Source organism: Protomyctophum bolini (assembly GCF_963924005.1).
Source record: "Protomyctophum bolini genome assembly, chromosome: 15".
Taxonomy (NCBI): domain Eukaryota; kingdom Metazoa; phylum Chordata; class Actinopteri; order Myctophiformes; family Myctophidae; genus Protomyctophum; species Protomyctophum bolini.
The window spans coordinates 10184890-10198279 of NC_137876.1; the positions used below are offsets into that span (position 1 = coordinate 10184890).

Genomic DNA, 13390 nt, shown 5'->3' on the forward strand with positions numbered 1-13390 from the left:
ACATACACACGAACACACACACACACACGCGCGCGCGCGCGCACGCACGCACGCACAGACTCACACACGCACACGCACACACGCACGCACGCACGCACGCACGCACACACACACACACACACACACACACACACACACACGCACACACACACACACGCACGCACGCACGCATGCACGCACACACACACACACACACACACACACACACACACACACAGTCTGGCTTTGCCATAAGAAGTTCAGAAAAAAGTGTACTCTAACCAACGTACAGCATGCTTCGTCCACATACTTTGCCAGGGATCGCATCCAACCTCTCGATGTATAACACTGTCGCTGTCTCGGCTTGATGCTCCACTGTGCTCTCCAGGTGGGTCGGCAGAAGTGTCCTCTCGTGGAGTCACTATATCATGCTATGGCTTTCCTCCAACTGCACCTTCATCTGGTCCACTAGAATAGCTGCTGCTTCTGCTCCACTAGAAGAACTTCTGCACGTGCACAAGACACAAGAGACAGAGAGCGAGGATGGCAATGGCAGAGAAGGACAAGGAGCTGATACGAAGCAGCTGGGAAAGCCTGGGGAAAAACAAAATTCCACATGGTGTCGTCATGTTCAACAGGTAATGTTCTACATCTTACATGGTTGTATGCATTGATGGGAATGACAGTGAAGTGAGAAAACAAACCTAACTGTTAAGGTACTTGGTCTGTGCAGAGGATACTTATTATTAATTCACTTCATGTGCATTGCTTTGCACAAACGCAAGAAGGACATGGTAAAGGATAGCTGCTACATTTTGTGTTCATTGTTGGAGTGCAGTCTTGTAATGTAGCGCAGGTGTAAAGAGAAGATAACCTATGGCAGCTCCTCCAGGCTCCTGCACAGCACACTTGAGACCAAAGGCTTGACTTGTTGCTTGGCGACAGACAGCAATAATCTACAATTTACTTTGAAACAGCGGCTGCCAAAAAGATGCGAGAAGACGAGATCTGATTTAGCTTTTATAGAGGGATATTGTGCCTGCATGCATGCACCTCTAGTATTGAATAGTGTGACATGTGTGCACAGCCAAATCATCAAGTGTTAAATGGACCTGTGAGGCTTAACTTAAATGAAATAGTTAAATAAATGAATGAACTGTATGTATCTGTTGTAGAATGTTTGAGCTGGAACCTTCACTCCGCAATCTCTTCAACTTCGACACATTAACCTATGTTGAAGACAATGCTGAATTAAAAGATCATATCCTAAAGGTGAGCTCCGCTACACGTATACACACTGTATAGTACAGCAGTTCACTCTCAAGACACAGCATTGAGCTCTTCAACATGTACATTCGTTTTCTTCTTTGTTTTTGTGGTGTGTGCACATACTTATCTGCTTCCAGGTGATGCTTGTCCTCGATGCAGCCGTCAGAAACCTTGACAACCTTCTCGCTCTGAAGGACTATCTGGTGAAACTGGGAAGGAAGCATGCGACAGCAGGAGTCAGCATCAAGGCATTTGGTGTAAGACGATCTTACAACAGCAATTCAAATCAAATAATTTCAACCATCCATAATTGTATCATGACATCTCTGTGACACTGTATGTGTTCCCTTGTTTGTTTTGTGCTTCTTTTTAGGTGGTGGGGGAGTCCCTCCTCTACATGCTGCAATGCAGCCTGGGAGAAGCGTACAGTGCCTCCATGCAACAAGCCTGGCTCAACCTGTACACCATTGTGGAGGCAGTCATGAGCCAAGGGTGGCCAACGGACAGCGAGCACAAGGCTGACTGACCCAAATCCTTCAACATTAGTTGCCATGGAGTGAGGTTGTGTAACTTTGCAGATCGGCTGATTTGGCTGCTGTACATTTCCTCTGTGATTACGGGTTGTGTTGTGTTTGCGAATGTACGGTGTAATCACGCACAGCAGTGATATTTGGATCGATTGACATTCACAGATGTCGCTTTCTTTTTCTGTGGATGTTGTAGCTACTTGACCCTGCTGCTATAAAGTGGAGAGGATTTTTGTCAGCCTGCTTTGGCTCTGCTAACATCATATGAGGTCCTCACATGGAGGGCGAGGCTTTAGGCGATAACTGTTCCAAGTTCAAACTGCTTTGTATATAATGGCATCGATATATCTACTCAAATGACAACAATAGCCGTGGTGGTCTTTGTGATGTATCTTTAAAAAAGTTGCACAATAGTGAAACACTGGATATTACATTTGGGCACTAATCAAACTGACACTAATCAAACTGTGATGATTACTGTGGCCCACATTGGCAGCTTCTGATAAAACTTTACAAACCTGATGCAGAACCCATTAAGACGGTTTTATTATTTAAGATGGCAGTAACCTTTAATCTAATGATTAACTAACCCTGGCATCCCTATTTTATCATTATAGGCAAAATGTTTTAAATGTTTTGAAAGATTATTTGAAAATAGCAAATTTGCAAGCTCACAACACATTCTAGTGCAATGCTTTGTGAGCGTTTAGATCAGCTATATTTGAATAAATGTAAGAGGGCTTAAAGGGTTTTCATTTAGAAATACTCTAGACACTGACACGAACTGTTATATTATCTTCAATGGCTTCTTCTGTGATCTCAATGACTGTTAAGGCATCCATGGGCACCTCGGTTAACATGGTGTGTGATGCCTCTTTATTCACAGAATCAATAGGGGCTTAATTGAGCTGACTGTTTCTGACTGTTAATATCTAACTTTGCTAGACTGTTATTGTTGCTTTAAGAGTTTGGATGTTACGGACATCTTAACTCAAAGAAATGAGAGCATCATTTCACTTTGACTTATTCAGTTTTGTCCCACTGGTATTAGTGTGATCATGATGTAGTTTTGCTGTAGTTCATCTCAATAATGCCTGTTAATCTAAACATTAGTTAATCTAGCTCCAAACAGTACTTGACCACATTGACACAGCGGCCATGTTTCGTTTACTCCAAGTAGATGAGGGGAAACATCCAGGGCTTGAAGACCCGTTATGCATTATGGTCACAATAATCTATACATTGCACCACCACCATATCAAACTGGGACTGTGTTTGGGACTGGGAGCCAATGATAGTGCTCCCCTAAATTCCCCTTAAATTTATCTAGATCAAATCTCTGGCGATAATCAGTTATGTGTGAATTATAATTATTATTGCTGCTATAACATGTCATGGCATATAACATTAACATTTTCTTCCTCGGTTCATTATATTTACTATAATGCCAAGTAATTTTGCAACAATACGCCAAGTATTTGATAATAATGCCACACCGCTGCTACGTGGTTATTATCGCTTTAGTCTGAGTTTACATTCATAAAGTTTATTTTTGTATTCTGAAGTGTATCTGCTGTGATAAGAGAGCTGATATATGCCCTCAAAATATTTAGCTTTACGTGTCTTTTCCTGTAGAATAGAAGAATAAGTCTCACAGGACAACCACATGTGATGTGTGCTGTACTAAGGTAGATAATTAACCAGACACTTCAGCTGCTCCCAAAGGAGCAAATCAGTGCCACCAGAATAATATTTTATTCAGTGTAATGGCTGCATTTGCTTTATTTTATTTGTATTATCTACATTTCAGTGGGGAAACCTTTATTTGTGAACGTGAATACCCCTGCATAGTCTGCTCAACCTGTGCTTTCCCAGTTACAAGTGTATTGTTTGTTAACTGACTGTGTAGGTGTTGTATTTATAGCTGTTCCCTTCTTGGTAACAGTGCATGGCCTCATGCACATTGTGGCTCATGTCTATTTTCAATTAGCTGAGAGTAGCTCTATTTGGCAGCCATGATTGACAAACTGTTTGTTAACTCCTTAACATCCAGGTCTGTTCGTATTGGGTGTGTCAAAGTCTACCTCATTATCAGCTGCTAATGAGCAGCTCTGATTTCACTAGCTATTATTTTACCAAAAAACGAAAACCCATTTGACAGTATTGTTGCAAATAGGCACTCTCTCAACTAAACAGCTTGTAATGTAATGTACACTTTATGTAACATGTTTTGTGCTTTCCTGACGCTAAATAAAGACATTCAGCAGTGTTTTTTCACCTGCAATCGGTTTGTTTCAGTCTCCGACCGATAACTGATAGTTGAAATGCTATATGTTCAGTGTTCAATCATATTATGCATGATTTCTCCTACTTTCTACTCTGAATGCATGTCCCCTAGCATTATGTAAGAGCCGTGTGCTGAATGGCCAATTCCCCTTGGCTACAGAAGCGAGGGCAACCTCGGCTGAATATCAGAGCGCTGTAAGCATATCAGCCCACTTAAACATGCAACTGCACAATGTCACAGTAAGATCATCTCTAGAACTCCACGCTGACCTGACAAGGAACACAGTCCAGTTTTTAATCCTCATTTGCACGCAACGGTACACAAATGCTTGTTTGTGTGATTGAGTGTGTTTGCTAAATACCAGTGACATATAAAAAGGTTGAGACTTGAGAGACCTTATGATGTAAACCTCATTAACAGAATTAACACGCTCAGTTTGGCTGCATGCATCACTGTTAGCGTTGCATCTGTGGGCTAGATGTCTGACTGTCTGTTGCTGCCGCTGGAATAGTGGTTGACATCATGGCCCTAATTTGACATGGCCCTAATCTGTCTCTCCGCACAGCCAATGCTATAAACACTCTCTATCCCAATGAAAGTTGGCTTTATGCATGCCGATGCAATGTTACTTCCGCCTACAGAGCAATATGGGGGCCAACACTTGTCTGCTGAGGCACTTTGTTTTTACCTGGCCTTGCCTCAGGTCCCCTAACCAAATGGGTGAATGAAGTGTAGCCCATACATCCAAACAGAAAAATCCTATCTGATTGCATTAAACGACGTTAAACGACATTAAACTCACTTTGCAAAGTCACTTTTCCACTTGATTTGCCACTCGATTTCCCATTTACTTGATGCATGCTAGTATGCCGGCATACTAGCGGCCCGAACTTCTAGTTAAAAAAATTACAATATTTTTAAAAAGTTAGCAGATCTACAAGCTCACAAGGCATTGCGATGCAACGCCTTGTGCGTTTATAGATGTACTATTTTCACTATTTTATGATGAAGTACAGTATATGGTTAAGGTTAACCACTACATTATGGACACCGGGGAATGGGACCTGAGAGCTGCAGCGCTGATTCTGAAGGCTGTACACATTCTGGAGAAGAGCCTGTGAGAAAAGAAAACACATTATTTTTAGAAAGTCTGCAATGTGTTTTGGAATGAAGGGGGATTGGACGTTGTCATAGCAACTGTGAGGGTCCAGAGCGGCATGTATGAGTGTTTGGTTTTGGTGAAAGAGAAGGGCTAGGTACTTCAATATCAGCTGATAAATCATAGAGGATGGGAGGGGGTTGGAAACCAAGATGAATCCGTTTTACAGATCATCCAAGAAGCAGTACTATGACTAATTGGCTAGATTTGTCAACCAGAGCCGTTTAGTGGCCACCAAAACTTTTGCAACGCTGTGGTATTGGCAACTTTTATTTATTTTTAAGATATCTTTTGGTGTTTTTTGCCTTTATTGATATACTACAGTAATTAGACAGGAAAATGGGGAGAGAGATGGGGGAAGACATGCAGCAAAGGCTGACGGGCTCGGGACTCGCTGTCTGGATTACCGGCCTAGGTGCCTGGACCGCTCAGCCGCGGCACAGGCCAGTATTGGCTAATTTGTCAATACTGCCGCTCACTGAAAACGACTGCTGTTGAACATCTATTTTCGGCAAGCACCACCACAAAGACTGAGACCTATTAGGGACTGACAATATCGCCTCTGGCAGGAGGTAGAGATTCTATTCTGACCATCTGGGCTGGGGTAGGTTGCCTTTCAGGCAGTCCAAGGTTAAAATCTATTAAAGGACCACTTCACCACTTTTCAACCTATCTTCATATAATTGGTGCACATGTCGTGAAATCATCATCATACCTGGAAGTTATGCGGGAATGCCTAGTAGTGAGTGGCAAAAAACTACTACAGTATATCTGATTGTATTAAACAACGATAAACTCACTTTGTGACAGGTGAAAGCATGGCAACAAGGGCGATCAAAAGAGTGAATCAAAGGATAAGATTCTTGGGCAGAATTTCCTCTTTTGTTAACAAAAGGGCTTTCAGGACTTTACCTAACCTAATGTTCATTCATCCATAGCCAATACTGCTCTGCATTGCAATGCAGTCCTTAGGACTTAGGTGAAGGCAGAGGTTCATGCAATGCATTCGATCATCTGTTGTGACTTTGGGGGCCAATGAGGTTTGTGGTATGCATGGGGGCTGATCCCAGACTAGTTTATATGCAGGCTCACTGCTTCAAAATGTCAGTTCATCATGGAAGTGCGAGCTCCTGCATTCATTAGCATCGTCTCCCGAGCTCCGGCAGGGACCGTTTAGATTAAGGTCTCTGGTCTGGTTTAATGCATGACAGCCAGTCTGTTCAAGAGAGAAACCTCATAACATTAGATTTGCAATGTCTCAGAAAATGAAAATGAAACGAGTCAAAATGAAACGAGACAGGGCGGCCTTAGAGTGGGTATAGGCCGCCCGATAATCAGAAGGTCACCTTCTGTGCTAATATTGACCATCTGAACAGCCAACTTCCTGAGCGGGATGAATAAAGGTCTACCAATAAATATATAAATAAATCTGTAACTACAGTATGGTTATTTAATAAGTGTGCAGTTTGTGAACGGAGCAGCAATTACTTTTTGACATCTTACCAGTTAATGAAGGTTCTTTCCATTCAGCTCAAACGGAGGCACGGTGCTGCTTTTGTGCCTGTTGACCCAGGGGAATGGCTAGCCTGGCTAAATAGGGAACACAACCTTATTTTGTCAATATGGCTGCCGTAAAACTCTCTCTGTGTCAGCTAATGATGCACAAACATGCTAATGTTCTGAAATGGTGTGTGTGTGTGTGTGTGTGTGTGTGTGTTCGAAGCAAGTACTACAGGACAAATACCCATAGACCCAGTATGGCCCCGCCCCCTTCCCTTCACCACACCATAATTAGGCTACGTCTTGAGTGGCAGACAGGTGTTGACTAGCTTGCAATTTACATTTGAAATACTTATCTACTTTTTAATGTTTTTCAAAATAGTCAAAAAGGCAGAGAAGTTTAGGGATAAGGGACGAAAATAGGGTCCTTAGTGCCCGTACACAAAAATAACAATAAAGAAACCTTGAACCATCCATGACCTTCATCATAAAAAGGGTACAGTATTAGATGTAGTAAAATAACCTTCACAAAACATACCTCTGCTTCACCTCTTGTTCACTATTTTCAGTCGTTTACCTCATTATCTGAACATCACCGATTCCCCTAAAGCAATTAACAAAGAGAATTCTTGAATTATTCGGCATTCAACTTTCACATTCACAACTTGATATTTGTGTAAGGAGTCATAGCCAGCAAAAGTACATGCTTGTGTATAGTCTGTATACATGTGGCCAGGAGGGGCGGCTGTATGTTAAAATTGAACTTTAGGTTTCAGTTACCGTCCTCCGCCCCAAATGGGCCAGTAACAATCCAGCATTTAGGACAAAAAGCCGGAAAGCAATACATCAACCCTGAAAGCAACATACAGTATTGTAGTACGTACACAAACACATCCCCTACTATTAACCATACGCAGTCAGCTGTACACTGGCTCTCAACCTGCCGTCCTGCAGAGACCAGACCACAGCTTCGGAGAATTATAATGACTTCATGGCACGGGATGAGTGGAACGAGCTGATTTCTTTTTAATTTCACATTACAGCACTTCACTTTTTGACAGATGAAAATCCGTCAGGCTGACGGGGGTCAATCACAAGCTGGCCCTTAACCTCAACCTTGGAGAAATAACAACCCACATTTACAGCTGGCTGGCCAATGTTTGTCCTCATTTTACTGCAAGTCAATGATTTTGAGAAATCTATATTAAGAAGTTAAGATTTACCAGTTTACCAGCAAGACAAAGTCTGGAAAAACCACTGAATTTCCAAATAGACATAGCAATGTCTACAGAAATGATTTCAGTATGTGAACAGAAATAGCAGATGTACAGCAAAGCAAATTAAGCATTAAGGAAAATCTAAGGAAAAATATTCTGTTGTCTTGGATTAATGAGAAACCACCAACAAAAAAAGATTGGCACAAAATAATCATGCAGTGCGCATGCCTTTGGAATTCCTAACCTGCCTGCTACGCTCCACAACAGATACCTTCTATAAAATATGGGACCCATATGAGATTTGTTGGCCCTCAGTTAGCTACCACCTTGACCATAGGGTTCCTGGACAGAAGCGATACCACTAACCTTGATGGATAAAGTTATGTATGTTATTGGTATGCATGTATGTACGTACAGTATGTATTGTATATGCATATCTTTTATTTTCATTAATTTTCTCTGGAGTTGTTAACCCATCTAGACTTTCAAGCACCAAACTAAATGTGTCCATATTTGTATATAATCTTTTGGTTCGATGTAGGTAATGGGTATGTGTATTACTTGTGTTTTTTTCCTGTCTTGTCTTTGTCATAAAATGTAAAAGTATTTATATATTATTGAAAAGGGGGGGAAAAATCCTACTGTTACTGTATGGTTACAGGGACCATGAAAATTCAGTTTTATCTTCATTCATTTTTTTGTACTCTTCACAAACGATCGCAGCAGTAGTCAATTTATATGAGCATTATAGAAACTGATCTATTTTGTATTTTTCAGGAGAAAATGATTGTGATTAGACTTTTAAAGCAGAAACCAGAACACACTTGGGCAGCTCAAAGACTGATCTTTTAGGAAGATTTCTGATCTATCCTACGTATTTATAAAATCTGACCCCACAATGGGCATTTCTTGTTTTCTATTGTCGGCTATTATGTTCAGCAGAAATACAATTTCCATTGTTCTTCACATTGTAAGACACTGTAATAGTCCCTTCAGTTCATAAACCACATCTGAAAAAGTGCTCCCAAGGGATACATTTAAGAAACATGAATTTAAAAAATACAGTACGCAGGCTACTGTATATTCACATTACACACAAAGATGTGATTAAAATCACATAAAACCCTTCATGACTTGACTTGATGCACTATGACTTTGAAGTACTGCTCAATTTACTTCAGAACACAATAGCTTTTCTATTGTTAGAGATGCTGTGGGGGAAACCGTTAAGAGTCATGTTGTCAATGGCTGAATTCCAATTAAACATGGGGATAAGTAAAAATCATAAAAGGAAAGATAGAAAAGAGAATAAAAGGAAAGATAGAAGAGAGACACTGGTTAGATAACTTTCAAAATGATTTATCTTTGCTTAGAACTTGGCTTTTGTGATCACAGAACGCAGCAGTAAAGCACCGCAAAGACACTGAGGGACATCCACGAGAAGGCACCTCGAGCCACAATCTAAACAGATCCACACACTCAAAAGACAAGTAATGAAATTAAATAAATTGTTTTTAAATACTCAAAAACAAATGCATTAATATCATTAGAGGAGCCTACTGCTTGCCTCTATGCAATACAAACTTATCTGGGTTGTCAAAAGGTGTTTGTTTTTAAGTTGGTTTCCCTGCGCTTCAGATTCAGTCCATGCAGCATATGTCAGGCCATGCTGGATTGTCAGACAAAAGGGAGTTTCTCTTCAAGGCACAGCAAGACAGCATGTTAACAAACCACATTCCGTTTACATTCAGGTTGACATGGAAACCTTCACATCGCCTGGGAAGTCAAAATTAGCAAATAACAGCATGTTATTGTAATTTGAGAGATCAGTATGTTTAGCCATAGAACTTATGACCTTGAGAAGAATGCATAGGGACAATCTCTCCGTTATACAGACACTGTCAACATGCGGTTGAATCCACCTTTCAATTTGGTTAGTATTTTTACCGTTACGATTTTCTTTTTTTGCTGTCAGATTCTCATAAGATTTGTGAGAAATGTATCATGGATGTATCAATCAAAAAGAAATGAAAGGAAACTGCAAAAAATAAATACAATTAATTATGATAGTAAATTTGCACGAATAATTGTTCAATTGGGATTTTAGTCCTGTCCTCCTGAAATCATAACCATTCCCTTCAAACTCCAGTTCGCTATATATTTCAGAAAATTGTTGGGATGCCAGAATATGGGTATAATTTAAGTATATAATAAGTATATTTAGTTATTTTAAAAGAAACAAGAAATATCCAATGTAATCTGGCTGTGTGTTCACACATCTAGCATACATATCAATATGGCCAATCCGTATTGTAGTGCCAGAGATTGAGGGGACACACCAGTGCTATCGTGTAATTGGCTCTGCTACCTCGACCATGGCAACCATCGATAAGATTGACTGAATTGAATAGACCTCTGATGACTCATTTCTCAATTTGCTTCAAATAAGAATGCATTGCCATATTTAACTCCGATCATAATGTCAAACTAGATTAACAAAGATGACGGCTCTACAAATAGAATAATCAAACTGCCAACCCAAACCACAATATTGATTACATTACATACAACCGTCAATTTGAATAAAGAGCGAAAATTGCGACCTCAAAATGGTAATAAATGGAAAATAAATCAGGTACAGTCAGGCTTCTTGTGCCTCTGTAGACATTTTGTGTAGTTCCATTCTGCCCACTGTGCAGATGGCTTCTTGTGGTGTTGCCCTCACCCTCTGCCACTAGAGCACTGCCACAGAAGGTCCGCCCACGGCAAGACCACTCTGTCAGTCTGCTGGGGCAAGCTGGGGCAAAACTGTCCCCCCACCTCATGTGGTCGTGGACATGTGTCTCTGTCGACCTACACACAGGAGACTCCAGCCAGGCCACAAATTAGGCCTCAAAGAAGATGGAACAAAAGTGAATCTATAGAGGTACATTTACACGCAGATGTACTGTATCCTATCCATGGAGACTAATGCATGGTTAATGGTCATAAGACAGCTTTAGGACATGTTTTTGAGACTTTGAGGTCTACAGGCATCCTGCTTTCATACCGTAAGTCTATCCCCCGGGAGGGGACCACAGCTTCATAAGTCTTTCAAAGGGACTTTCTCAATCAGCCCAAATCCAGTGTGAGGGGTCTGAGGCAGCTGGGTTGGATTCCGAGGTCAGTGGCGAAAATGCAGCATTGTGGCATTTAGCTCTCTGTGTGTTTCCCACATAAAGGACACAGGGACATTAGCAGGCGGGCATTTGGTGTTACTGGTAGCCCACGGGGCTGTCCATGAGTTGGCTGGAATAGTACGGGTCAGGGGGCTCAGGGAGGTCCTGGAGCTCAGTTTCATGGGTCTTGGCCTGTTCCTCTTCATCTGCTGGGCTGTGACCGGAGCTCTGAGCATTGGCCATAGCACCGTAGCTCTGGTGTGCTGGAGAGGGCATGGGAGTCAAGCTCAACTCTGGTTCTAGCAACACTGATGCCACAAACAGCTGGGGAAGGGAGAGTGACACATAAGTCATTCTGTATGTTAGTGGCTGAAATCATATTAACGCTATAGTAAGTTTCAGACGGGAAGCGACTGATGCGCCTTGGTTATTCATTTTCAATGAGAGGTGGGCGATTATTTTGGACACGTGGAAAAGTTGAGGGGCGTTGACGCAAGCGGCCACGGTCCTGTGAAATTGTCGTGTGCGTGCTCGTTTCGTGCACACGTCTGCGGGCGGCTATAGCTGGATTGTGGTCAGCGGTGGTCAGTGGTCGCGCTACACGTCCCGCGCCCCTCATGTGGAGACGCGTCGCTGATCCAGGCAAGACCGCCTGCGTCACACTTGCAAAGGCCTTAAATCTGCTATGTTAGACAGGTTGAATTTATGCCCATGACTGTGGAAGAGAGTAATGATCCTTTCTGTTGCCTCACAAATATGTACATTATATAACATTTATGTAAAATATTACAATTCAGGGAAAATCGTTTTTTAAACTTAAGACAGGTCCAGCCTGATTCATTGCTATAGCAATATCAATAAAGCTCCAAAATAAGATGCCCCAAGTTCTCAGGCAACTGTAAACCACAACAAGAGATTGAAACTAACTTAGATGTGTTCCCAGGACTGCACATATAGTCTCAAGACACCACCAAAACAAAACAATTGCCAAAGAGACTACGCCTAGGGTTAGTTTTCACATGGACCGTGTTGAGTCGCGATGTTCCGCATCTACAAATATTGATATGAAACATATTTTTGGTTAAGAAACGTCAACATTCAACAATTACGGTTTACAGAAAAAGGTTTAAAGAAAAGTCGTTGGCAATTGGGTTAGAGTTACGCGGTACAGCAGATTGGAATCCTGATTATCTGTCTTAATGTTATCTATCTCATATTTATTTATTTTATTTGGAGTAGCAAACATTTGCAGGAAAACATTTTGGTGCATTTAAAATGTTCTCCCCAACATGTCTGTGTTGCCACTGCTACTGTACCGTACTGGCTCTGTGGTTCAGCTCACGATACCTGCCAGTGTGGAGCTCCACCGGGAGGATGTAGTGCCAACATCCTACTCCTCCTATTGTGGTGCAGCATCAAAGATCACCCTCAATGCACAGCTTCCCTCCTTTGAACATGGACAATTGTGTTCGTGCTGTATAGCGTATGGCTAAGCCAGATGCACTGTGGTGGATTGCAACCCCTAGACTGGTGGTGGTGTACAGGTACTTTACTCCTGCGCCACCCAAGTAGGCGAGTACCCCTGATGCCATACATACACACACACACACACATTATTACCATTATTAAAATCACTCCTGTGTGAAGTGATACATAATCTCATTTCGGCCAATCACAATTTGCGCCCTCACCTTCATCTTCAATGTTTGTGTTTACACAATGACCGTGATTGCACAAACACTCCAAACAATGTTTGTGTTTACACAAACCCTCAAAGCTGGACATAGAAGGGGCTACCGCCTCTCAAAAATGTAATATTGTACGTACACTGGAGGCAGTGGTAGAAGTCACAGTGCTTCTCTCTGGGTCAGTCAATGTCTCCTCTGCTGGCTGGTCACTGTGGTCAGACATCTGGAACAAAAGGCAGGGTTTAGAATCAAACGTGTCACGTGACTGGCAGAAGGACAAGTTGGTTCTAAACTCAGCCTCTAAGACTTTGCTCAGACTGAAGGCAAATCGGATTTCTTTGAATTGTTTCTCAAATATGACCTTTAGGACTGACTTGTTATTAGCAAGTGTGATCAAATCGGATTTGTGTATTCAGACATCGTCGACCTATCTGCATTGGTTGCTGTGGAAACTATATACTGTGACAACATAGGTGTGAATAGTGCTTAACTTAAACTTACAGTGTCGTGCGACAGTGACGATTGCCAAAAATAACCGATCTACCAAATGCCCCATCTCAGCACCGGCCTCAGTGGCTTGGCTCTCTAATAAGTAGACTCCCAACT

General features: G+C 41.8%; 2 protein-coding genes across 6 annotated transcripts in view; one reads left to right on the forward strand and one right to left on the reverse strand.

Moving 5' to 3' along the window:
- Positions 1-461: 461 nt before the first annotated feature.
- On the forward strand, positions 462-1849 carry ngb (neuroglobin). The gene is made up of 4 exons (XM_080784208.1): positions 462-617; positions 1155-1251; positions 1371-1505; positions 1622-1849. Exons 1-4 carry the CDS (start codon positions 523-525, stop codon positions 1772-1774), a joined length of 480 nt encoding a protein of 159 aa, XP_080640334.1. The 5' UTR covers positions 462-522; the 3' UTR covers positions 1775-1849.
- An 8062-nt stretch (positions 1850-9911) lies between these two features.
- The window catches only part of tmem63c (transmembrane protein 63C), a 38647-nt gene continuing 35168 nt past the window's right edge, over positions 9912-13390 (reverse strand). For 3 of the 5 annotated variants that reach the window (XM_080783747.1, XM_080783748.1, XM_080783746.1), the window contains 2 exons: positions 12924-13007; positions 9912-11420 (listed from right to left, as the gene is read on the reverse strand). In XM_080783747.1, coding sequence (XP_080639873.1) covers positions 11193-11420; positions 12924-13007 — 312 coding nt within the window. In that variant the 3' untranslated portion in view covers positions 9912-11192. The remainder of the gene's footprint in view (positions 11421-12923; positions 13008-13390) is intronic. The other 2 variants (XR_013965390.1, XR_013965391.1) reach the window with 2 other exon arrangements.

What these genes read in the sequence shown, in the direction of transcription:
- ngb (XM_080784208.1), top strand. Translation starts at nt 523, where the DNA reads ATGGCAATGGCAGAGAAGGACAAGGAGCTGATACGAAGCAGCTGGGAA. An exon ending in GGTGTCGTCATGTTCAACAG is followed by an intron (nt 618 to 1,154) that starts GTAATGTTCTAC and finishes TATCTGTTGTAG; the next exon opens with AATGTTTGAGCTGGAACCTT. An exon ending in TAAAAGATCATATCCTAAAG is followed by an intron (nt 1,252 to 1,370) that starts GTGAGCTCCGCT and finishes TGTGTGCACATA; the next exon opens with CTTATCTGCTTCCAGGTGAT.